General features: G+C 37.7%; 1 protein-coding gene across 3 annotated transcripts in view; it reads left to right on the top strand.

Moving 5' to 3' along the window:
• NEK7 (NIMA related kinase 7) overlaps nt 1-27,652 on the top strand; it is a 64,531-nt gene that overhangs the window by 22,450 nt on the left and 14,429 nt on the right. For 2 of the 3 annotated variants that reach the window (XM_051624424.1, XM_051624425.1), the window contains exons 4-7: nt 2,901-2,963; nt 3,519-3,629; nt 19,672-19,780; nt 22,079-22,186. In XM_051624424.1, the coding sequence (XP_051480384.1) occupies nt 2,901-2,963; nt 3,519-3,629; nt 19,672-19,780; nt 22,079-22,186 (391 nt within the window). The remainder of the gene's footprint in view (nt 1-2,900; nt 2,964-3,518; nt 3,630-19,671; nt 19,781-22,078; nt 22,187-27,652) is intronic. The other variant, XM_051624426.1, reaches the window with a different exon arrangement.

A 27,652-nucleotide genomic window follows, 5' to 3' on the forward strand; every position in this document is an offset into this window, starting at 1 on the left:
GGTTGTTTAATAACCAATTGGAAGTCATAGGAATACCAGCCAGAATACACAAACAGCATTTTCTCTTATTTTCCTGTGCCTTGATCTTAAATCTTTCATAATCCTGAGTCTAGGACTTTGCTTTTGTTGTTGTGTTGTTATTCCTCTGAGAGGTACTGATTTATAGGCTACACCCCCTATCAGAGATGTAGCTTATAAAAACTTTTCTCACAAAATTTGCTTGTTTGGGTGTGTAAGGAAACAGTCCTGTAGGTAAACACTATTGGCGTATTGGAAGAGTCACTGACAGGTGCAAACTGCCCTGTTTTTTTCACACAGTGAAACTCTTATGGTTTAAAATCTTGAAATTGTGCTTTGGCTAATTTCTGCGAATGTTACAAGTAGATAATTTGTGTACAATTTTCAGTATAAAATTCTCTCTACAGCTTTGATTAAGTTCTCCAGTGTGTTTGGAGTTCTCTGTCTATGTCTAATCTCTGTATCATTTATGGGGAATATTCTTACCTCACTGTTATCCAACTTGGCAAAAGTGTGAAGCTTCAAGACATGTCCCTATACCTGTCCCTTTTTTTCCCTACTCCCTGGTACACACTTTCATGGTTTGCTTTTGGGAAAGGGGGTTATAACATTTTCCTCTTGCTAGCCTCTTACGTTACAGGGAAGGACAATTATGGTTTCATGCCTTTGCAGTACTTAATCAGTTAATGTGTTACCTCCCATATTTAGACCTTCTATAAGTGCTTCCTAGAAAAATCATTACAATCCTTTGTGACTGTACCAAACACGAAGACTTCAGTCTGTTGTCAGTATTATTAAAGAGCAGTATATTCATTCATAGTTTGGATCTCTAACAGATGCACAGTGTTTAATTTGATTCACTAAGTTCCCAACCTTAATTCATAAGCTATCTTTTCTGTCTTTTCTATCAGTGTTATTTACCTCTTAATACTTTTATCTGTAATTTCATATATAGAACTAACTCTTTTCTTCTACTACATCTAAAATTGCTCTACTTCTTAGTGTTAGCATTCCTTTGTTGTGACTTACCCTGCTGTGTTTCTGTTAAGTCCCTCAGACTCTCCTCTGAGTATTTGCTTCTAGCTTAGTCTGGTTATTTCCCTTCATCCTGGCATTAATATACAAGTAGTTGTGGGATGGTTTATTCCCTTTCTTTCTTGGTAAGTAGTTTTGTTTTCTTCTTTGTTTCTTCCTCCCTCTTTTCTTCTTACAATCTACAAGTCTGGCATTTCAGTTCTTGACTTAGACTTTGGTTATTTTTGTCAAAAACTGAATCTTGTATCCACTCCAGGGTTGGTGTTGTGTGGGTTGGTTTTTTTTGTTTGTTTTGTTTTGTTTTGTTTTTATGCCAGCTTTGAGGACAGAAGGTTGGATGTCTGAATGGAAGTAGTGCTCTGTGAGGACTGTGCTCCAGGGATGAAATCTCTAGACTTTTCCTTTCAGTTGATTAAAGGAATTACAAACTTACTGTGCATAGGGGCATAGAAAACTTAGATGTGGTTTAGCAGATAATGTGTGGACTTCCTGATTTGTTTGAACCTCTTTGGGGAGGGTGAAAGGTGTCATTCACATGGACAATTGGGCAGTCAGTTTATGAGATGACCTCTTTGCAGATACTCAGTACTCTAAGTGCTGTTAATCCTTATTTTTGTTTCTGGAGTTGATGACAAGATATGAAATAGAAGTTGTCAGCTGTTGATCTTTTGATCTTTTTGAGCTGATGGAACCAGGTACCAGTGATCTTACTAGCACATAATACATCTTTTCCTGGAGACTGTAGGAAAAAATGATGTGAATTGGAAATATGTAGTTGGAAAAGGAAAAAGTAGTCTCGTAAGTGTTGTGGCAATTACTAAAACTGATAGTGTCTCTATTATTCTTTTGGATAGGTTAAAAAGTAATAGGCAGACCACACAGAAGTTGATGAGTGGTGTTTTTTGTTTTTAAACTTATTATTCAGAAAGTAATGGAAGGGTTCCTTGAAGAAGTAAGATTTTTGTCATTTCTAAGTGGAATAGTCCATGGCAGTGTGTGGAGATGCACATCTGAGAAAGTGAAGTGAGAAGGGAACCCAATGGTGGTGCAAAAAGGGAGTGAAAATAGACTTTTGGTCAAATATAAATTTGTAGAAGGTGGACAAGGACACTAAAACCAGGAAAAGATTACTCTGATCAAAAGTTGAAATTAATGAAGAGTAATGTGGTTAACTGGAGGAGGCAAAACCGAGATACATTGCCAAGTAATTTGGAGCAGATGGGAGGTGGGAAAAAAATGAAGAGTAGAGATGTCTAACTGTAAAAGGCTTTAAAAGTCAAGGTGACAGATGAGGGCATAGAAAAATTGCTCTACTAAACAAACTACAAAACCTGAATCACTTCTTTGCTTGCTGAAGGTAAGGAAATGGGAGAGAGAATTGGAGGTAACAATGAAGTTTTGATCCTGAGAGAATAAAAGCGTGTGCATTATTTAGACTAGAAAAAAGGTGACTGTAGCAAAAGAGTAGGAAAAAAAGGTATACTCAGTACTAGGAAGAATGAGTTTGTGGTAATGTTGTGGCAGGAATGGGAGAGGAAGCTGTCATTTGGATTAAAATCAACTTGACGGGAACGCACTGAACTATTGCCATGTGTTTTAAGCAGTTACAGGTGGTGGCAATTAAGTAATTGGAAAACTTGTACTTGCAATGGAATTTTTTCCTACGAGGGGGCTAAAAGAATTGATGTATCAGTGCATCAGAGCATTAGGAATATTTCTTACTGCAACATTACGTCTTGCCATGAAATACATGGCTCAAGTTGCTTTATGGTTGCTGTGAAATAATGGTAACTCAATTTGCTATATTTTTAATCAGTTAATAAAAATGTCTTCTCTCTTGTGCTTAGATATTTGATTTAATGGATGCCAAAGCCCGTGCTGACTGCATCAAAGAAATAGATCTTCTAAAGGTAAAATATGTGTTTAAAAATGCACAGCCATTATTGCACTTTCACAGATACACTTGAGGACATAGACGTTGAGACACATTGTTATCTGTATGTAGTTTTTATAATCCTCACTTCAGGAATTTTGGAATATTTTTGCTTTAAAAATTAACATTGAGAAATAAATCCTATAGAAAAATGGGTAACCTTTCAAGGAGGAATTTCTGCTAGAACCACGTTATTGTTAATAAGATGTGTCCTGTGTACAGTACAATACTGATTTTAAGAATTGACTTAGCTATTTCAGATCAGTTTAGCATGCTATTGCAGAAATACATTGAAGCAAAATTCCTCTAAAATTGCAACTTCAGTCAGTCATCATGTTGATCCTAAAATGCCACCAGGTTCTTCCGAAGTGTTTATCTGTAAATGCTTCTTATAAGCATATACTTTTTGTATCATACTGAAATAGATTTTAGTGGTTGTTTTGTTTGCCTAAATAAGAATGTTTCATATGTCAGTCTTAAAAGGTAAGACATGCTCTACACTGAGATGTGTATTATTACTCTGCTTTCATAGCAACTGAATCATCCAAATGTAATTAAATACTATGCCTCATTCATTGAAGACAACGAACTGAACATAGTGTTGGAATTAGCTGATGCTGGAGATCTCTCTAGAATGATAAAGGTAGGAGTTAACTTTTTTAAAAAAATAAAAGCTTGTAACGTTTAACTTCTTCGGCTTTTCATTCTGCGGGCTCAGCACTGGGTGATGTCAGGAACTGTGGAGAAAAGTGTAGTGTTTAAACTGACTTTTAAAAAAATGTATGTCAAATCTTAATGCATCTGGAAGTATTTTTGATACTGTTGCCAGAATGTAAGTGCAGATAGGGACATAACTAAACTGAAATTATATTAGTGCTGGGGAGATGAAAAAAAACCTGTAAAGAAAAGCCCTGTCACCACCATTTAGACCAACACATTTAGATGGCTTTCCTGATTTTTGACACAGTTGTGTTTTGTGTTCCAGTATTCTATTCTCTGTAATGATAGTGAAAGCAGAGAAGGGCTTGCATCATAAGGCAGATGTTGTTTCTTCTAGATTTTGAACTTTGACTGCAAACCACTTCAGTAAGCAAAACAAAGATTAAAATGGAAATGGCTGCATCAGTTACATGTCTAGTTAAGTACTTCTTTGAGATTAACAAGTATTCTGAAAATGTATTTAATATTTGGTTGAAATGATGTGCAGTGAACCAACTGATATGTGGTTGTGCATTATGAGTTAGTTGCTTTTTTGTGTAGTTTTTAAATGCCTGTTTAATAAGAAAAAAATATCCAAGGCCCATTGTATAAACTTTGTATTCTGAAACTTAGATTAAGTTTTACCTGTCTTATCTTTGTTTGTCACCTGACAATTACTTCTCTTTTCCTACCACTTTTCCACTGGGTGTTGGTTTTAGTATGTCTCTTTGGTGTACTTTCTTGTGTGCACACCAATGTTATTGTTGACAGCACAGCATATCTCTGGCAACAAATATTGCCAGTCAATTAGCATTAGCTCAGCAGCTGCAAGACCCAGGACAGAATTCTGCTGTTTTGCTTAGGACCTACAAGAATAGAGAATGTTAAGTTCTTCATTAATGACTTTCATACTGATTTTAATTTTTTTTTTTTGAGATTTTGAAGGATATTCTCATCTAGATTGACAATTGTAAGGTAGGACAGTCAAGTCAAAATTTGGTTCTAAACAGGTTGACAGTATTCTGTTAATATTTATATCCAAATCTGATATTTTTCTTCATCTCATGAATTATTAATTCTGTGGGCTTACATTTCATAAAACATAAAGGAAGGTTTGTCTTTTCTTTCGAATGTTCAGTTTTGACACAACAGTTATTAGTATGAGTACTCTGTGACAGATTGCCTTATGGCATGTCTGGTCTTAGGACCCATTGAAGTTTTTCTGTTTTTCCTTGCCTCTCCGCCCCCCCCCCCCCATTTTAAATCCAGTATGTGAATAATGGCTTCTTCAGTGCAGTTGGCCTCATTACACCTTTTCCAAGTTGGTGGGTATTTCTTACAGGCTCAATCTTGGAGGCACTTTGTGATTGTGCTCTTAACACAGGGATTGTGTTTAATGTAGCAAACTTAGATTGCTGTTTGATGTTAATGACAGCCTATCAGGCTATTATTAAATATGTATGAGGTGTCACAATGCACTTCATCTTCATGCTGCTAGTGGGGGAAATTATTTGGTAGACTACTTGGATGGTATGAGTTTAAATGTGGGGTGCATCAGTTATATAGTGTCTTCTTAAATACTTAAAAAATTGCTGGAAAAGTAGATTATAAGTAATGATGCGGAAACTTCCTAGCAGAATGGCTGCCTGTCACACCACTAAGGTAAATAACTATGTGGTGTTATTAAACCAAACAAACCATGCTTTGGTTTACAGTGTTCTTGCTAGAATCCTGTTTGAAGTTTGTTGGAAGGTGTTGAGGCACCTCCAGAAGAGTGTTTGGGTACCAAGCTTGCTGTGTGATTTGTACATAGGATCAAGTATATTTTTGAAATTGCAAATGACCAGAGCTTGAATGACAGTGAAACCAGTGTTCATGTGAGGGAAAACTATTTAATTGGTTTATTTGGGTATTTGTTACGACATTATTGGCACATCTGAGAATACTTGCAAAGCTGTTATGCCTCACAGAGCACCCTAGTGAATTCTTCAGTTCTTCCCTTAATGGACCACATCCTTGCTGCCCAGCTTTTATACCGTCCATCTTGTTACTTATGGATATTTCTCTGTCTCAGTTGGGTAGACAACTGAGGAAAATCACTTGGTGCTTTAAGATGGATTCTGATAGAATTAATGGAGTCTGCTGTATGTCTGAAAAAAAACCCCTACAAAACTAAAAAGCTGACAAAAAGGCAGCTGTGCATTGGCATTTACAAATAAAATAATAAAATTGGAGATATTTCATGTGTTCACACTCTGTCTCTGTGTTTACATAGGTGTTTGCACAGATTCAATCAAGTACCTGATTTTTTTTTTTATTATCTCTGTTACAGGGAGGTGTTTCATTGCTGCCTCCATTCTCAAAAGCTGGAGGATCCAAAATTGATGATTTTTTTATCTTACAGCTTTTAGTGGCCTGGTAGAATTCTTGGATGTGGCATGTCAGTAATACTGAGAGGCAAACATTTTCAGTGAGAGGGAAATACTTGCATTTGGCTTATAGTTGGTTTTGCACTGGAATTTGTACTTCATTGCTGTGTAACCCCTGTGTAGGGATGGTGAAAAAAGGAAAAAAAGTTTTTTTCCGTATCTGTGAAGTAGGCCTTTGGACAAGTAAATACTTAGTAACTTGCACTACTTTGCAGTTGCTCATGGTCTGTTTTTCAGTGTCTGTGGTCTCTACCATGGAACCTGGTGACAGTACATGGCTACCAAGGTTAAGGGTAGGTCATGAGTACTCCTGTTAGCTTGTAACAGCCACATCCTTTTACAATGCAAAAAAATGTTGTAAAGCACATTTCAGGCTTGATCCATTTTTCTACTAGTCATGGTTCTCCACCACCACATGCAGTGAAATTATTCTGTGAACTTTTTTGTTTGGAATGTGTGTATGTGTCTTGGTTTTTTAATTTAATTTTATTTTTTTAAAGCAACAATCGATCATAAAATCATAGAATGGTTTGGGTTGGAAGGGACCTTAAAGATCATCTAGATCAAATGCCCCTGCATGGGCAGGAACACCTCCCACTAGATCAGGTTGCTCAGATCCAACCTGCCCTTGAATACTTCAGGGTGGGGCTTCCACAGCTTCCCTCGGAAACCTGTGCCGGTGTTTTACCACCCTCCTAGTGAAGAATTTCCTACTAATGTCTAATCTAAATCTCCCCTCTTCAAGTTTTAATCTGTTACCCTTTGTCCTCTTGCTACATGCCTTTGTGAGCAGTCCCTCCCCATCTTTCTTGTAGGCCCTCTTCAGATACTTGATGGTTGCTATGAGGTCTCCCCAGAGCCTTCTTCTCTCCAGGCTGAATAATCGCAGCTCTCTCAGCCTGTTTTTGTAGGAGAGGAGCTCCAGCCCTCTGATTATCTCTGTGGCCCTCCTCTGGACTTGCTCCAGCAGCTCCATGTCCTTCTTCTGTTGGGGGCTCCAGAGCTGAACACGGTACTCCAGGTGGGGTCTGACCAGAGCAGAGTAAAGGGGCAGAATCACCTCTCTTGACCTGCTGGCCATGCTTCTTTTGTTGCAGGCCAGGACACAGCTGGCTTTCTGGGCTGCAATTGCATATTGCTGGCCATATATTGGATAAAAGAAATGCTATAAATAAAGAAGTGTCTGCTGATTGCATTAAGCAAGAAAATCCACTATAATGATTAAATAAAAAGAACTAGTTAGTAAAGTCTGCTGAAGATGTTGAAACGAGAATTTGAACTATCTTGCAGAATGAGCATATTATTTTAGATTAAATATGAAGTTTTTTAAAAGTCTTGTAAGAAGGGATGTTATCAAGACACTCAAATGTGTGGGATTTTTTTTTTTTTTTAATCAGCAGTAAACTTCTAGTAGATCTGTTTCGTTTCTGTAGATGCTTTTAGTTTTTCTGGCAAATAACCTTAGCACATCAGGCAACCTTTAAACTGAATATGTCATGCAGAACTTAAGGAAGCTGATCATGTTTTGGAAACAAGCATGGAGGCTTTCATCTAAAAAGTTGAAAATATGTTTGCAGTTTTCTCAAGATAGATGGAAAATCATCTGAATTCTAGAAAATGTCACCTAGGACCTTCAGATAATCTTCAGAGACCACTTAAAAAAACCCCCCAAACAAAACAACTGTAATTAACTAGGTCAAATAAGACAAATATTTTAAAACTCCTATTTGGTATGAAGTTCATATTTATATTTCAGGTTTCTGTAGTTGTCAACAGTGAATTCTTTGTTACACATGATTGTTTCGTCTAGGTGTCCTGGTTTGAGCCAGGATGAAGCCAATTTTCCTTTTACTGAATTCCGCCCCCCACCCCCCTTCAGCAAGCTTTCCTTTAACTACCAACACTGTGTTCTAGCTAGAGCTGATAAGACAGGGGAATGTTTTTCTAACTTCTGGGTCTTCAAGGTCACACCTTCACTCTGCTGGCTCAGACACTACAGGGAGATCTGTGAGCCCCCCCATAGGAGGCTGAGTTAGACAGACAGCAAAATTGGCCAGAGATATTCCTTCCATATATCTACGTAAGCTTAGAGGAAGGTCAGAGATCACAGAAGACAACTTCCTTCCTTCTTCTTCCCTTCTCTTCCGTCTGTGGCCGGCATCTGGGGAGGATTCCGTCCATCCATCACTGTCGACCCCCAGGCTTGAGCTCTCCTGACCCTCATCACTCTGTGCTTTCTCCAGCAGCAGCTCCGGAATTTCTCAGGACTGTTCCAGCTGAGAGGAGTGCTGTGGGAGTTGCTGGGGGTGAGGGGAGGCGAGAGGCTCTTGCACATACCTGAACATATTTGTATATAATTGTATATATTTTCTTATATCATTAGTGTTTAATTAAAGCTGTGTAGTTAGTTTTCAATCCAGCCAAGTCTCTCTCTTTTTCTCTCTCTCCTTCCCTACCTAGGTGGGAAGGGGAGGGGATCGAGAGCATTGTTGTTGGACCTCAGTCAAATGGTGACAATAGGTTAATCAAAATACAGTGCTAGTCACTTATTTCCAAGAAACTGATGCATATCTAAATTGCTTGTTGCAGTAGTTGGAGCTCTGTTTAGACTTGTTTGAAATCTTCCTGATTTTCATTCTGATGTGTCATCAGTGGTGGATATTTTGGGCCTCACTGTGTGCAGTTGCATCAGGCAATCTCCTCTCCACGTGGCCTGGGATGCACACTCTCCCTCCTCTTCCCATGCCAAAATGTATGAATAACAAGGTTTTCTAGAACTTATTTACAGTATTCTGGGGTTGACTAACTTGTTTGTGCTGCATTACAGGACAACTTGCCCTTTTTAAGGGCTTGAAGAGTTGGCAAATTTTGGCTTTAGTCGTTGGCAGCTTTGCCAGCCCAGAGTACTGCTCCTGTCTGTGTGGAGCAACCATGACTCTTTGCAGAATCCATGTGACTGCAGCCTGAGGGTGTTATAGTGTGAGGTGGCTACAGGGTGAGATGACAGGGGGATTTACAGGGATGTTGTAAAGGTAGTGGATTTGGGAGGAACGTACGGACACAGGGCAGATATTTCAGTCTGCCTTAAGTGTTTGGTGGTGTCTGTGAGACTGGACGCCACTGAATGAAGGGTTTTTCACATCATCCTGGATTTGGCTGGTGATTAGATGCAGGGGAGAAGCTTCTGCATGAGTTGCTTTTTTGGACTTAGCAGTGCATGTTACCCCACTGATCTGGCAGCACAGCAGAGGTGAGGGAGCACACTGTGCTACAGAAGTTAATTACTTTTTTCTAACTGCAGCCTAGCTACACTGGATGGTGAGTAGCCCTTTACTAGCCATTCTCACTAGAACCAATCTGGTTATGTTGCTGAGAATGGCAACTTGTGACTTGTTTTTCCAAACTATATTCTGGTGGATTGCTGTCCTGGGAGTGTGCTAGAAATAGAGATGTTTTTTAAGGGAGTGGGGTTATCTGATGAATGTTGATAGCACGCATTAGCTATAGATTGACTTTGTTGAATTGCAAGAGTGATGATTTTCTTTTGCTGGGATAATTAGAAGATTTTTGGGAGGATGAAATTAGGGAAGCCTCTATGTAAGGAAGAGGTGTGGTGTCAGAATTTAGCAGGTGAGGTGTTTACCATGTCCCAGGACATGACACAGAGTTCTGGGAAACCCTCAGCTATTAACAGACTGTTCTGGTTTGAGCCAGAATGAAGCCAATTTTCCTTTTACTGATTTTTTTTTTTTTCCCCTCTAGTAAGCTCTCTTTCAACTAGCAGCTGCATATAGTTGTATTGTTTGTCTCTCTTTTTATCACACAAAACATTGATTCACAGCTTTAGCAGTAGTAGGAGATATTTGGCATTCAATTTTGGAATGGTGGTGGGACAATTATGGTGTGTCCAATGTTCCAGTGTACTTTGAATAGCAGTGTTGCAGCAGCTTTATTCTGCTGTGCATGTGTGTAGCAGGACAGTAACTGTTTGCTGTTGAGATTGCCAAAGATTTAGCTGTGTGAGAATGTGTTTTAAGTTTGTCAAAATGTAAGTTTCATCCTAAAATGTTGCATGCCAGCTGCCCACTTGAGGGTGTATGTTTCCAGAAATGTTACATGATTTAGAAGAATGCTAAGGAAAAAGATACTTTTCTGCCAAGATATTTGGATTTTTTTTTTTAAATCTCTTTATTTTAAAATATAGCAACCATTGTACCTGAAATATTGTAAGCCCCTTTTGCCTTGAAACAGAGCTTAAAACTTGGAAAAGGGATTTTTTCTTAGAATAATTTAAGGTAAGGTGAGTTTTCACAGACATTATTCTAACACAAGAATTCATATGTGCCCAACAGAAATTGCTGGAGCATAGCAGCTTAAGTGGGGAATTTCTGTATATGTAGAGCTATGTGAACCTCTCTTAGTGCTGACAGCATTGTGTACTACCTTAGTGCCTGGGAATGCTTCTGCATATAGTATGGGTGACTGAAGCTGCTGTGCCAGAAATAACTTTCTCCAGATGCTTTGGATGGGCTGAAGCTTTTCTGTCTTGGAGAATATTTAGTTTTTCTAACAACATAGGGAAGGGAGTAATCTGAGATGACTGTGAAGAAGACAAAAGACTAAGCAAACAGAGGAGTAGGCTGGGACAAGTAGCTAAGGGATCCTTAAGGGAGGAGAGAGAGGATCTGACTGGGGAATAAGGAAGACAAGTGGACTGCAACTAGCTGGTGAGCACTTCTTGAGAGAAGGTAGACGGGAATTATGACACAGGGCAGTAGAGAGACTGAGGAGTAAAAAAGAATGAGTAGATGAGTAATGGTTTGGAAAGCTATGAAATGGATATCCCAATACTGGATGTGAGCAGTTAGATTAGAGAAGAGCTAGATTGTTGCCAGAGAACTGTACATACTGGGCAAGGATCCTAGAGACAGACAAACTGACTGCTAGTAGTGAGAGAACCTCGACTGGACAACTCAGACTGGCTAGGAGCAGGATGTGATTGTGTAAATAAAGACACTGGGATGAAGTGACAGAAATAGGTCTGGGATTGTGGGAGAGAAGAGGCAGATTGTATAGGGATGAGAGATCAAATACAGCAGAACACAAAGAAGAGCCTGTCCTGTAATGTACTGCCATGTAGCGTGTGGAATGGAACCCAAGGTTCAGGAGTGTTGCTCTTTTGCGGCTGTCAACAAGTATAAGTGAAGTCCACTGGCAGTACCCATCCATTTCCTGGAGGATGATGACTGTTGTGCAAACTACTTGTCCAGCTCTGGTGAGCTGTGTGTAGCAATATAATAGAGAGCTTGCATTTCTGTAGGTATTTTTATACCTTTTTGAATCTAGGGAATTGTTTATACTCTTAAGGAAGTACTGCATCTGCAAAATCAAGCATTCAAGGGCTGAAAAATCCTACAGTTGAGTATCTTGCACTCCAGAAAATTACAAGTTCATTTCTTCTTTGAAGAATCACTATTCAGTGTTAGGGGAGCAGCTTCTCTGGGTAGGAACGATGGATGTGCAGAACATGGACCTCCTTGCAGTATCTGCTGCCTTCTGTGCTGCAGTGGCCATTTTCAAGGCAGAGAATTCAAAACAGACTTAAGATTTCATGGTCAATACAATGGAATGCTCTTCCAAAGACCATCCTTTCTTACTGTTCCAGGTACTGTTCCTAAGATACTGTATAACAAACCACTTCAACTGTTATTTTTTGGGTGGTAATTGTAATTGCTTATTCTATATTTCTCATAATCAAGGTAAAACTCTGGGGTTTGGTTTGTAGAAGTATTGAGCGTTCACATCTGAATCTGTTCTGAGTGGAAACTGCTTTGAAGGTGGGCTGTTCCATAAAGCTAAGTATGTTGAAAAGGAGGTGCTTAAATTGTTCCTAGAATTAACGCTTTTCCTCTTAATTCTTTGCCCCCCTTCAAATCTGTAAAGTGGGGATATTATACCTCAGCATTTCTAAGGCCATTTGTGGAGATAAACTTAACAAAGTTTATTTTATGAATTTGGTATTCCAACGATGCATACCAGGAAGCTGTACCCCTTCTCAAAACTTGTATTTAATAACAGGTTTTGAATAGTGCACAATAAATAAAGCCTAGCGAGATTTTCAAACTGCTCATTAGCTGAGTGTCATGAATGAATGAGAAACGGGTCTTTTGACATAAAGAAAGAAAACAGAATTGAAAGCTGCATGCACACAGACCCTCAAGGAGGCAAAATTATGGTGGCTTTAATTCTGAGTTTTTTGTTATATGTATATTTATGTTCAAATACTTGACAGCGTGATTGTGGAACAAGTATTTTTAAAGTAGTTTTTTGTGCATGTTTGTGTGTTTCCTTTTCATTATACTGATTTATCATGATCTATAAATGCAGATTTTAAAATGTGATTCTGGTTCTTTTGGTTTTTGGCAGTATCTGTGTCCTTTGTATCTCATGTCCTTTTTTCTTTTTTTCTTTTCCCATGACTGCTAGGTTTAATTTAAAGAACAAAAAAACCCCACTTCCCACACCCCCTGCTATGTGAAACCTCCTGACTCGTAGTCTTTTTGTTTAGCATATGGTTATGTTTTATAGTATAGAGTACTTTGGTACCTTGCTGAAGCTGTGTAATTGATCAGTGTTAAAAGCTTCAAAATATTTTCTGTTTTTTTTAAATCTCATTCTGTATCACACTTGCTCCTAGTATGTTTGTGTATTACTTTTTGAAAAAAACTTAAAAAAAATAGATTGTAGCTTGAAGAAATATGCAATATGTTAGGATACTGTTACACAGTATGTGCTAATTACAGATCAAAGCTAAATTAGTTTTATGTGCCTTTTCTTAAAGGAGAAACCTGGGACTTTGTACCAGTCAGACTAATTTTTGCCTCCAACCTTTTCTAAAAGCTACTAAAAATCTTTTTCTAAAACTCCCCCTGCCCCATAATTAAAAAAATGATGCATCCTTATTCAGCTTGATGTGTGTGTATATATACTAGCTATGTAGCAGGTAAAAAAGGAGGGCTGGTGTTCTCAGGCAAATCATCCACTCTGCGGGTGGAACTGTAATGTCCTGAAAGAAAAAGCAAAACCACAGAGCGCCTACGAGGTAGGAGAGCCAGTTCTGGTAAGCTTTTGCTTCCTGTACTTGTGTTTTATTGGAGTGTCTGGCAGGTGCTAGACTGACACCTCTGTTCTCAACCACAGGTAACCAGAACAAGAGCAGGGCTGCAGTTTGCCATGGTGGAGTTTATAACCAGGGACGTGATTGGGCTGGGTAATTTCTAGGCAGCCTTGTTTAGTTTTCCTGTGAATCAGCCATTGTCTCTGTCTGCCACTGGAACAATAAGAATAAGTGGGCAGATTTTCTTCTAAGATAATTAAGCTATCAATACTGTTTTGGCCTGTGGACAGTCCCCTTCTCAGGTGTTGTACCTGAAGCTATTGTGTAAGCCAGCTGGCTGTACTTGCAGGGAGAGTTACATTGTCAGTCAGCTCTGAAAAGGTAACTTGATGTTAAACTTCATTTAACTATTACAGACTGTTTAGGTAGCTCTAACTGGGGCAGAAATGCTTGGGTATTTAATCTCCCATCTTTGCCCTCAGGTGCTAGAATTTGGCTGGCTCCATGAGCCTTTTTAAAAGCAGAGAAAGTGAAAAGATGTTATTAAATAATAGTTTTGGGTGCTTTGTTTGTTTGTTTGAAATGCCGTGTGAACAATACCTGAAGATTAGTTTTAGTTTTTCACATGGTTGTGTTTTAAAAAAAACCCTGCAGCATCACTGTTTGTGCTATATAAATAACTTGACGAGAGTGGAGAGATTTTGAATTTGTCTGCCTTACTTGTAGTGAAAAGAAAAAGAAAAGATGGTAGCTTCTGTATTTACTGAGTCATGCTATTGCTTCTTATTACGAAATGTAGAGTTAATGATTCAAGCCTGTGTTTCACCTTTTCATGCTGTACCAGCTTTCCCAAGGGAATTTGTTGGAAAGAGATGCGTGTAAACAAATACTGTTGAATTTAAAGATGTGGTTGTGTGTTTTAAGAATTCCCAGTCAGCGGTAGCAGCAGAGACAATGAAAATGATGAAGTATTGGAAATTTTATTGTAGTGGCACTGCAAGTAGATCTGATTTCAGTAGGTGATCTTTCTCTGAACACTGTATGTTTGTGCTTTTTTACATGAGCAAAGATGTTAGGTGGGACAGAGTGACAGTAGGTGGACTGCTCAGTAAGAAAAAATGAATCTTTGCAAAGGTGGTTGGTTAGAAGCACATACATTTAAGTGACGTTGTTCAGAGCTTTCTAAGGGATCTGGGATTAATTAGGAATCTTTATTAATAGTCTAATTATTGGTATGAAAGAATATATACTAAAAATGGAATATATGACAATTTTTACTTGTGTTTTCATTACAAGGCTTTCTGTTTCTTGTCAGGTGTCTTTATTTTGGTAGTGCGTGAAAGAAGATTGTGCTTGAGAAGATATTTTTATCTCAATTCTGTGGTATGTGTGTGGTGTTTTGTTTATTTACTTATTTAGGAAAGACCATAGTTTCGTTCTACTAATGTAGCCTTCTGATACTAGGAGGTACCTCTGTTAGTACAATTATTTTGTCTGTTAGCTTTTGTACTGTGTCTTAGTCTTTTGTTGCTATTGATTAAATAAAATTACTTGTTCTATACCAAGATCACTAACAGAGGAAGATGGATTTTCTTTTAAAATGCCTTTTTTCCTGTGGATTCTGGAAGGGAAAAAATAAATTTATGGCATCTTCAGTAACTGGAGATGTAAACAATAAAAAAAAGTTGGAAAAAGAGCCAAGTGAATGAGGCCAAGTACTTCTCAATTTCTGTATATTTGGTTGGTAGATAGCAAATAATTTGTTTTTTTTTAGTGTATGTTCTATTTTTACAACTAAGAGACAGTTGCTACACTTGGAATATAGGCAATTCATATTGGATGAATGAATCCACTGTGGTGGAAAGTTCTATTTTTGTTCTACATAGAAAATAAAGAAAAATGGCAGAAGACTTACCATGGTCTAAAGAGATGGGCAGCTGAATTAATGAATGGACAGAGCCAGACAGAACTCAGGGGACATAGCTTTCCCACTAGAATTGTATAGCCTCGTAAATAGAAAGTAAGACTTACGTGGTAAATTCATTTCTATATACACTAGTCTCTGATCTTTACTCTGAAATGTAGAGGTACTGAGGCCCATCTTCACTGGTCTATCTTTTTGACCTTGCAGACCTTTGCCAGTTCTGGTTCTTTCTCCTCGTCCTTAATAAAACAGACTCCCAAAGAAACGCAGGCAGAAGTGGCCAAGAACTTCATTGCATGCTACTAGGAAGTTCCTCATAATAATCCTTTCTGTATCATTTTCCTCTCAATGAAGTTTAGATTTGTTCCCACAAGTATCAAGTTGTTGAATCATTGTGTTCTGATAAGTCTATGCAATAAAATATATATTTAAAAAACCCCTTTACGTTTTTGTAAGCCAGAAGTTAAATTGTGGGAAGAGACAGATGAAATCAAGATACTCATCAAAACATGAGATAAAGGAAAAGGAATGTATTCAAAGCAAGGAAATTATAATGCTAATTTTACTTTTCCCACACAGATCCTCTCAGAAGGCAACTCTAGCCTAGAGCATGCACAGTGAAAAATCCAGATACGTGTTTTTGTGGACTCATTTGACAGTTTCACAGACCTTTTTTTTAAAACAAAACAAAAATCTGTGCAAAATTTAGATAATTGGTTTGTCTTCTTTCTGCAAGAGATGTTCATAAACATCTTGCTTTCTGTAGTTTGCTTCTTAAACACTCTTTTTTTTTAAAATATTTTTTTAAAATCCCTGTGGTGTTTGTTGTTTTTTTATTTCTATTCAGTGAGGTCTAAACCTGGCTAAATCACACCTTGAATATCTCTGAGATACCTAACATCAGAGTTGAATGCTATTTTTTTTTTTTTCCAAGCAGCATTACTGAGACATAGGCAGTCCTATCTGAATGGAAATGATTTAAGCTCACTGTTCTTCCTGTTCTGCAGGAAATCCTTGATTTTCTTATAAAAGCCAGAGTCCTGCATATTTCCTTTAAAAGTATTCCCTGAACTTAGCTATTTGCTAATTGCTGTCACGTTTGCTTTCAGAATTTCACCTTTAAAGCATCATCTTTAGAAACTCAATGTAATATAATTCTTTGCTTTTATATTGACTTTAAACTTTTTTCCCAATCTATCTTTTTACATATATATATTTTTTTTTAATGCTTCCAAAAAACTTGAGTAGCATATGCTACTTGGGTGCAGGGCAGCTATATTTAACTTTACTAGATGGAAACATTTGGGAATATTTACTTTTTCTTTTAGTAATTCATTAGAGAAAACCAGGAGAGTTCCGTTTTCCCATAATGAAACTGCTCAGTCATTCTGTATAAAGGAACTAAAAGACAAACTGGGGATGTCTAACCTGCCTACCTTAAAGCTCTTCAAGACATTTGAATAGCAAATTTATGACCACAAAATTTTTTGATTGCATTAAATGACTGAGTTGCTGTTTTATTGGTACTGTCATTGTGAAAATCGTTCAAAGTAGTTTTTTTGTGTTTCCATTCTCAAAGACAGAGATGGAAATTTAATGGGATATAGCTTTTGAAACAAACAAGTCTTGCTGGGAGACAGTCTGCTGCCTGGGCATGCCTGGTACTCTTTGTTTACCTCATACAGCACTAGCTTGCAACATTGCCCAGATTTTAATGCACATGTCTAAGTAGTTCCCTTTTTGCCCAGTTTCAGCTGTGTTTGAAACTGATCTTTCACCTTGAATAGGTTTTTTTTTTTAATGTTGCACCCTTGATGGTCAGTGGTCTGAGGGACATCAAGACCGTCCTTTGAGCCTCAGACAGATGGAAGAAGCAGAATAGTAAGATGTTGAAGATGAGAGTGCTTCAGAAAGCTGTATGTCAGGCTGTATCCTTCTGAGGCCAAATCTGGGCAGGTAATAACATCTGGTATACAATGTGAGATAACTGAATCAAGTTAATTTGGTTATGTGGACTGTAGGATGCTTGAGACGTTACAGCAGTAGGTGGTGAATTAGTTTCAGTATTAACTATGTGTGGTGCTATTATCCTCTCCTACAGTAGAGGTTAATTTATTTAATTTTTTATCATCATGTCTTCAGTATTTTGACTTGCCTATAAGAAGGGGGCCAATCCTACAATCATTAGAACTGCGGTTTGCATTGTGGGCTAATTTAAAATGGAGGGAAGGGAAAAGGATCCTGCTTTGAATACGGTTAATATGCTATATGAATTTAATTATGCTCTTCAGCATTAAATAGGTTTAACCATCAACTTTTATTTCTTGTTACATGGTATAGTTTTAAACAGTAGAGGGATTCCTTTCCTAACTGACTTTGCTCAGAAGAAACACTGCTTTTTTAGGTAGGGGAGGCTTTTCATCAATGTTATGGCTCTTGGTGGACAGCAGTCCAAGAAAACACTGAAAATATGCATTTGATAAAAGATGGTTGTGTAATTCATTACTACGGAAAATAATGTTCAGTGAATTTATTTTAAAGATACTGGATTATTTTTAAACCTATACAAGAAAAAATGGTGCCTGTTTATTTGTTTTGTTTAAACATTGTCAGCAAATCTAGCAGCTCTCTTTTGTACCCTTCTTAAATGGATAAATTCTTCAGGGCTAATACTATTGATACTTTCAGGAAGAGAAGTTGTTATGATCATGCAAAATAATTAATTGCTTCAGTAGAATGTGACTACATCTTGAAGACTGTGGTTATGTTGCATATTTGCACTGTAAGAACTGAAGCAGATTTTAGAGTGTACAATCAGCTACAGTGTTATAGATGGCAAATGAATAAAACGTTAAAAGAATCTTTGTACATAAATACTTTGAAAGTACATTATTGTGCTCTAAGTACATCAGAATAAAAATCTCTAACAGAAAATATTCCCATTTCAGACATTTTGTGAATGGTGTTTCATCACTGCTTCTGCTTAGATTTGAGTTAAAAAAATAATAATTCAGAATGTTTAAAGTACCTAGTTATAATTATGATAATTTCAGAATGCATTTTAAATGCAGGTACCATACTTTCATGTGCGTATACTTATATGTATTGTGTATTTGTTTTTAAATGAAAAGAAACCTGGTCTCCATCTTCCTGTTGACATCAAACAATCCTCTGATATGCAAATCCAGCTATGGGGAGAACAGATACACAGGGTGTGTTTGGATTCAGTCCAAGACTGAGGGAAAATTATATTTAAAGAAGTAATTTATATGCTTTTCCTCATTTTAATGAAAATGCATTTTGAGATAATCCCTATAACTAAAAACATTTTGATGAAATGTTATGATCCTTTGTGTGACTGATGCATTTTGCTACAGCAAGTTTAAAAGCATCTTTCTCATACTCCTGCATGACTCTAATGTGTGAATGCATCTGTCAACTTCAGTGGCACATTTTAACATAGTATAGGAAAATATTTTTATTTTCCAGATTTATAAATGTTAGTTATAGGAACTTTCTTAGTGTGTGTGAGTCTGAAGTGTTTGCGTACACGTACTGTTAAAATACACCGAAGTACTTTGTTTTCCACCTAAAATTTTGCTAGTATTAATGTTGTTCATGTTTTTTTATTATAGGTTTAACTTTAAAATCTATGAAAAGATGAATTATTTAAAAAGAGAGGGGCTAAAAGAGCAACAATTTTTCAGTCATTTTACCTTTAGCTGAGAAATTTGTAGTGGTGAAGCTTGTATGTTTCAGTGTTGGCTGAACTCCAGGTTTTCAGGATGTATTTTTTTAGGACTGTTGTTCCAGTCCCTGAATATAATATTGGAAGGAGATGTGTGTAGCAGAGCATAATTATGTTTCACATAAGCTTTAACAGGCCATTGAACTGTTAACAGTGATTGGCAATGGTTGTTTATACAGGATGGAAAATACTTGAACAGGAGTTAGATCACTATGAAATTTTCAGAGTTCACAGTTCCTTTAGTCCCCTTTTATGTATTGCAGAAGTTTTTAAGCCTAGTCTGAAGGACTCTTCTTACATGATCTTTGATTGTGCATCACTATTATTTTTTTTTATTCTATTTAGAAAATGAGGATATGCAAATCAATGTTGATGTAAGGAAGTATAGTGCAAGTTCTGTGGCACAGACTTTTTTGTATCGGACCTTTATTTGTTGCGTGGCCACTTACTCTATAGTAGACTCTTCTGACCACATTAATCCTGCACTGAGGATTGCTGAATACCATGTAAATCTGTCTTTGTGATAGCATTTTATTTCATTAATGACTTTTGTGGCTCTATGTTGACTGGCTTAAGTACATACATTGGTGATACATTTATTAATATTTAAGGGAAAAGCTTTCTGTATCAAGAAATTGCATTAAACCTTTTAGTTTGTAAGTCTTTTGTATTTGTTTTTTAAATAAATGATTTTTATCTTTTCTTTCTTCAGTCATTCAATGCAGGTTTTAAATTTTAATATTCAGTGTCCATCCTTTTTTCTTTAAGCATTTTAAGAAACAGAAGAGGTTGATTCCTGAAAGAACAGTTTGGAAGTACTTTGTTCAGCTTTGCAGTGCCTTGGAACATATGCATTCTCGTCGTGTTATGCATAGAGGTAATATAGGGTCAAAGATGGTTTGTCTTTACTAAACTATTTCTATGTGAGGATTAAGCTGGTTCAGTGTAAATGACACGAAATCATGTCATGCTGGAATAAATTTTCACAACTGACACAATATATGTTTCTGTAATGTTTTATAAGTAATGGAAAAATGTAACAGAAGTTCATGGTTATGTGTTTGTTGTGGTAGGCATTTGTTTGCAGTAGTGGCTTGTGATATCAAGTTTTGAAAATAAGTGATAGTTCTGTAAGTGATGGAGATCTTGCTACTGCTACCTCTTTGCTTGCTCAATTAATTTTGCTAACTCTAACTTTCTGTCCAGTAGTTATTCTTCTACATTTGCCCATTGTATTTTCAAGGCATTGTTACCTGCATTCTTGCACAGCTATCCATCCATTCTTTTCACCTCTTGCACCTCTTTTTCTTACAAAATTGTGTCTCCTGCCGTATCTTCTGGTGTTGTATAGGGCCTTCTCCCACTCCCTTATCTACTAGTTTCTGTGCAGCTGTGAGTATTTTCTCCCATTCTTTGCTCCTTTCTGCTATTTCCAATCTCTGTGTCAAGTACTGTGTCCCAACAGCCCTTGTAGTTGCCAGCTGTCCTGTCGGGTACTAAATCTTTTTTACCCATTTTAAACCTCTGCTGTCTCCTCTGTATGTTGTCTTCCTTTTACTTTGTAACTCTGAGTCAAAGAAAATAGATCGTAGTATAACTGCTTCTCAGGTGTACAATTTTTTTTGCCTTGGAAGTTCCTCTGGCTATGAGTTGCAAGTTGTATATGGGCAGTCTCTCAGGGTTCAGGGAAAATACATGTTATAGGTTGGTGACTTCCTTCTGCTAGGATGCAAATAGCTGCCTGAAAGCAAAAGTCCCTTTATCTCTGCTTAGTTTTGTCATTTGCAGGTAGAGATGTTGCACCCTTCAGCAGATACACTTAGATGCCCCAGCAAATGGCTTTCCCTTGTGATTCTCCTTTTTTTTTCTTTTTTTTTTTTCCCCCCTTTACTCATTTGTTCAGATATCTGTAAGTGCAGATTATACAAAGAGGACATAAAACTACAGGTTCTTTCCATAGGTATCTTGCTTTAATGCTTCTGTGACTGAACTAGTTTGTTTCAGTATATTTGAGCTCAAAACTGGAGAGTTTGAATTCCTCAAACTGAAATACCACCTTTAAAGCTTCTGGCAAACCTATGGCAAACCTAACAATTCCATCGTTACATACCAAAGCCAATGACAATTTAAGCTATTGTTAAGTTGAGCTGCTGTCTCTGTTGGATTGGTGATCCAGGAGTTTGGTGATCCAAACTCCTGAAAACTAGGTCAGATAGAAGCATAACAAAATTGCTGCTGAGTTCCTCCCTAAAGCTTCCAAGGTTTTGTAACTTTTTTGTTGGAAACCCGAAACTGCTGCTGTTTAAAGGGTTATGAACTGTTTTACTGTACCCATATTTTATGCAAATTATAATTCCCCCTTATCAAATTTATGGGATTTTCTCTGAGTTTAATCCACAGTGCATTGGTCTTGAACTGAGTAAGAGCTGAGCATGCTTGCTGAACAAATATCAAGTCAATTCACTTAGAAGACTAACAGGATAGGTACCTTCTTAAAAATCATAAAATAAAAATCTTTGCTGTTGTCTCTAAAGGATTGGTTTAAAACCTAAACTGAATAGTACTTGTGAAAAATAACTGTCTGGGGTATACATTATTTTTCTTTGTTTCTACTTGATTAGCCCAATTCCATTGACGAGTTCAAATAACCATTCTCCTGAGCAAAACTTGCTTCTTTTTATAATGTCAGCTGTTAAAGAGAATCGGTACATATTTCAAATATTATGGTAGTGTGGATAATCTGATCAGCAAAAGTGATGGAAAACAGGTTTTACAGTTCTTGAAAACATTTTTTGTCTGTTACTGAAGACATAGTGAGAGGTTTTCTGGTTCTAATGGAAGTCCCTTTATATTGCTTACATAAAGTAGTAATGACCTCCCTGTATATGCTGCTCTGGGTGTGGGAGGTTTTTGTTTTGGTGGTTGTTGTTTGTTTGCTTGGTTTTTTACGTACTTTTCAATGGCTTGATTTTTTACTTGAGTGATGTTTGTACTATTACAAGAGTTAATTTGAAATTCTGAATCCCAGGTTCACTCTTTCTGAAATAGCACATTCGTATTTTAATATTAGTTGTAAACAAAAGTCTGTCTTGGTTTCATACTAATAGAGCAGTAGCTTTTCTTGCAACCTCATTGTGACTTTATTTATTTTTTTAATTTTTTTTTTTTTTTTCAGATATAAAGCCAGCTAATGTGTTCATTACAGCTACAGGGGTAGTAAAGCTTGGAGACCTTGGACTTGGTCGATTTTTCAGCTCCAAAACCACAGCTGCACATTCTTTAGGTAAGTTTTCTCTGAGGTACAGGTGCTGGGGAGGTGGATTTTTTTTACATGGTGGAAATGCTGTGCCCACTCATGAGAAGGAAGAGAAGGGTTGTGTTCAGCTAAAGATTTTCTTAAATAGTAATAAAAAAAAAGTCAGCGCAGTGGATGAGTACAGAACAGTTGTAACACTGAGGTGTCATTTTCAGCAGTACAGCTTGTTGCTTGTGGTTTTTTTCTCCCCTACCCCCTAGCTTTGTTGGAATAATTTAATATGCGTTCCTTACTCAAAATAAGTCTTTGTGACAGTAGTGTTTTCTAGAAATGCTGGGAAAAAAAGATGATCAGTAATGTGGATGCATTTTAAAAATTAATTTTAACTTTAATCAGTGTTGGAAAGAATCTAGTAATTATGTGATCTTACATGGGTAGGACAGCACATTGGTTATATGCATGGAAAGGACTAACAGAAGAGCTTCCTTGGATTAAGGTGGAGTTTCTCAATATAAACTAAGTAAGTAAAAGAGAGATCAGAGCCTTGTAAATAGACTTGCTTTAAAGAAAATTCTTTTCTCCTGCTGAAGTGGCTATGCTTACTGGTTGATGAATTCAGGCCTATTCACTGATTGGAAAGGGTATGAAATCAACTTTTAGACCCCTCAAGAGCCAGGGCCGTTGGTAGCAGCATCCGGAATTGTCTCCTGTTCCTTGTAAAGGGCTATTGAAGCAGGCAGAGCACCTTGCTGATACTGAAATACAGATAGGTAAAATCAATTCAAGTGCTGCTCAGTGAAAAATTTTAAAAAATTATAGTGACAATTCTGTAATTAGGCACTTGGCTATTTTTATATGTTTGACAGGAGTGCATGATAAGAAAGATAATATCTAAGAAAGTCGAGAGTTCAGTGGTACTTACAATCCCTACCTTATGGCCATGGGAGGACACACAAAGAATTGTGTTTGCTCAGATGTTTCTAATTAAACTATGAAATACCAGGCTTCTTAGAGTAAAATATGCCACATTTATTATAACCTCTTAATTTAATTTTATTCAGGTAGTCCCAGTTATCAGTACAGTGTGGAAAAAGAGAGAGGATGGGTGTTCAGCATATTTGTACCACATCTGAGGTGTGGGCGATACTTGTGTTAACAGCCAAAAAACCCCTGTTTTATAAAGGAAATTTTTTTGTATGATCCTCTTTTTCCCTGACTTCCAGCAGACCTTTGGTCTTTGCCTTCATGTTTTTGTTGTCTTTGGTGCGTACTCATATTGGTATAGTCAAAACTATGGGTACTGCTGAAATCCTAATATGACTGAGGTGAAACTCAGACATGGATGTGCAATCTCGCATGAATAAAAAGAGAGAGAGAAGGAGACAGAGGAGAGGCAGTGAGGCCAGACTGGAAATGTGCTTGGATTTTACATCATAGTTCAGAGATAACCTTAAAAATCTGATACTATTTCATGGCAAGGTTTGTTATACAAAGTTCTGCTGTTCATGCTGCCATCAGAGCCCGGTGGCTGTCTCTGGTGGCGCTGTGGAGATCTCGTTAGTCATAGCTGGATTGTGCTACTGCCTGCGAGTGGAAGAAGAATGTAAATGAGCAGTGTGAAGAGGGAGCTGCTCCTGAACTGTATTTGCAGGAAGCTGTAAATTCTAATCTGTGGGTAGGAGTGCATGAAGAAGGCACAAGTTGTGAGTGTGGGAAAGCTAGACTTGTGTTCTGAGGTGGAAGCGAGGAAGTTAGAGGAACAAACTGCTTCAGCCCTGGATTATTTTTACTCATTGCAGGGGGGTGGCTGCCAAGGGACTGAAGACTGAGCAGAAGTTGAAAACAATGTAAAACCCCCAAGCCCTGTAAAGTTCATCTCTTACAAATCCAAGGGTCATCCAGAGAGTGGAGGGTAGTGGCATGGAAGCTTTCTTTCTAATGCTGGGTGCTGTGTCTTGGTAGATACCTCTTCTATTTCTCATTTGTTTATGACCCAATATTAGAATTCAGCGTAGGAATGTTTTGTTTAGCTGTTAACTTAGGCTACAAGGATGACAGTGACACTCTCATTTATCATGATTCCATAAACCTTTGGTGCATAAAACCCAGTGAATTACAAACATTATGTGTAGCAATTTATACTTGTTTACAGGCATTATAAAAATTTCAGTAGCAAACTAGATTCAGGCTTTCAGAGATAAAGAAATGTACTAAAATTTTCATTAGCTACAGCTTCTAACTGCTAATTATGAATAATACTGATTTTGTTAGAATACTTGCTGATGGTCCGTTTGAAACAAGTGAAAATACTGCACTGGACAGGGTTTGTTAATGTTCTTAACTCTTTCTATGCAGCCAGTAGAATGTGCGAATACTGTCCTTTCCTCTTACATATGTATCTCAAACCCAGCAAGGGGTTTCAAAGCCAGTGCTGAGGTGGTGGTGTGCAGCACTGGTTTTATGTGAACAGAATGAGCTTCACTTTCAATACCAAAGCATTTGGAGAACCTTCACTCTCAGTGTACTGGAAGATTGTCAGGGAAATCTGCAGGTAATTCATCAGTGCTGTATTAAAACAGCTCTTATTTACAAAAACCTGAGATTCCTTAGAGTGTTTTGAAAGCTAAAGATAAATTATTGTGCTGGTGCAGTGCTGCATTATAAAATAGCCCAAGATATTTAGAGTTTGATTTCTGCAGTTAGACTATTTGCATAATATAGGCAAGGTTGCAGAATTATTTAGGATAAGTGCAGTATTTTGGTTCCTGTATCTGTGTTTGAAGACAAGCCTATGACTTAGAAATCTCCTACACCTGTCTTAAAATAAAATAAATAAATATAACAATTAATTATAGTTATGGAGAATTTCTCATGTCAGTGGTTTTTTTACCCTCACTGTTCCGTAACTGCAGCTTATTTGTAACTTACTTTGCCTGTCTTCACCATCAGCCATTCGTCTTGTTAAGCACGTGTATGTTGTGTTGAACTCTATTATAAAATTCCTGTGGTCTCATGGACATTAAATAATTCATAAACAGTAGCTCTTGATTACTTAAATTTGGCCTTTTTTTTTTTTCTTCAAACTGAAATCTTGTTTTGGAATTCTTTGAAAATCGGAAGAGTTACTAAAGTGATTTTAGCCCCCTTCCTGAACTTGGGTAGTTATGCATTCCAATACATGCAATGTCAGTAATTCCGAGTGAACACTCTCCCCTTTAACTCAGCTGCAGTGTGAGTTATGTGTTTCTGCAGGTAATAGGATAGACTGTTTATGTCATAAGTCCTTTCTTCAGAATAGCTTCTTTGCCACTGATACTTCAAATCCAACTTCCTGCCCCCTAATAACCACCTTTTCCATTATATCCCTTGCCTTTCCCAATAGCAGAAAGCTTGCATAAAGAAACAGCACTTTCTGGATACGCAGCATCATTGAAGGGAGAGAGATCCAGAGCAGCAGTAGATTCTGATGAAGCAGTTTATTTGACCCAAGCTATTTTCAAGAAGATCTTGTTCAGACCTTTGGGTTATCTGAGATGTGCAAATGAAGTAGACAGAATGCTAAAGTTACAGATTTTGTTGTTAAAAACATAGGTACCTTAATGTCTTTGTCTTGTATTATCCCAATTCTGTGTCTTCAGATGAGCAAGGAAGGTTGCATGTCTTTATAGTATTTTGATGCTGTATTTCACTTAACAGAAAAAATAATGATACAGGAAGGAAACATAACATGTAGTCTCGTCTGGTAGCAGCTTGCCAGCAGTACAGTGCTACACACAGAGATTGCTCACCGTTTTAAGGAAGTGTTGCAGTGTCTTTGGTAGTTCTTGAATGTCAGAATAATGAATCTTTTGTGTCATGTTCTGTTGAAAACAGTTTACAAGTGGTAATGATGTCTAGATCTTCAGGTTGTTTTAGTGATTCAATAATGTAACCTAACTGTAATTTCAATTCCTTTCACTTGTTGGTCATCAGGGGCTTCAGGTTGTATTGCAGTTAAGGTGTTACACTAGGCTAAACGCTGTAAAATGATAGCATGTGTTCTTCTTTCACTATCATCAATCTTTCACAGTCATATCAGACCCCCAACGTATCAGCAAGCTTCCCACAGCTACTGGTTAAAATTACCTTTGCTTTTGGTAAACTATGAACCTTCAAACCTCTGTTTTCAGCTGCCCCCTGTGGATTCTGTGAAGCCTCTTTCTGGCACATTACTCACTGCCAGCTACTTGTGTGCTGTCTCAGAGCAGCAGAGGCAGTGCTGCTGTAACCAGCTAAGAATCCGATTGCTATTGAACTTATTTTTTGTTGTTAAATGAAATCTGCCAACAAAGCATCAGAATATACTAAAGTGGTGCAGTACTTAATGGATGCAAAATACAGCTGAAAGTTTTCAGGGGTGTTCAAGCTCAGAAGTCCCTGGATTTAAAAAAAAAAAAAGAAATTTACAGGGGAGGTACAGTAGTAAGGATGATAAAATTGGAAACTATAATTAACATTTGGCATGGCACAGCTTTCTTATTTTTAAGGTAGCTGTCATCAAACACCCATTAAAACATTGCTGTTGATACATTATAATAACTGAGTTGCTTCTGGACATTCTGGTAGCTATTTTGGTATTGCAGTCCACCCATCTACCTATTCATTCTCAAGGAAAAGACCATCCCTCTTCACCATTCCTCTGTTGTGGGTCAATACAAACATCCCATGAGAGTAAATGGTTTTCACAGTATTCCATCATTTTTGAATCACAGAATCTTAGGGGTTGGAAGGGACCTCGAAAGATCATCTAGTCCAACCCCTCTGCCAGAGCAGGATCACCTAGAGTACATCACACAGGAACACGTTCAGGTGGATTTTGAATGTCTTCAGTAAAGGAGACTCCACAGCCTCTCTGGGCAGCCTGTTCCAGTGCTCTGTCACTCTCACAGTAAAGTAGTTTTTTCTGTTGTTTACGTGGAACCTCCTATGTTCCAGTTTGCACCCATTGCCCCTTGTCCTATCACTGGTCATCACTGAAAAAAGCCTGGCTCCATCCTCCAGACACTCGACATTGACATATTTGTAAACATAGAGGTCACCCCTCAGTCTCCTCTTCTCCAAGCTAAAGAGGCCCAGCTCCCTCAGCCTTTCCTCATAAGGGAGATGTTCCACACCCTTAATCATCTTTGTGGCTCTGTGCTGGACTCTTTCAAGCAGTTCCCTGCCCTTCTTGAACTGAGGGGCCCAGAACTGGACACAATATTCCATATGTGGCCTCACCAAGGCAGAATAGAGGGGGAGCAGAACCTCCCTTGACCTACTAACCACACCCTTTCTGATACACCCCAGGATGCCATTGGCCTTCTTGGCTACAAGGGCACATTGCTGGCTCATGGTCATCCTCCTGTCCACCAGGTCCCTTTCTCCTACACTGCTCTCCAGCAGGTCAGCCCCAAACCTGTGCTGGTACAGGGGATTGTTCTTCCCAGATGCAAGACTCTACACTTGCCCTTG

Source organism: Apus apus, chromosome 7, assembly GCF_020740795.1.
Source record: "Apus apus isolate bApuApu2 chromosome 7, bApuApu2.pri.cur, whole genome shotgun sequence".
Lineage (NCBI taxonomy): Eukaryota > Metazoa > Chordata > Aves > Apodiformes > Apodidae > Apus > Apus apus.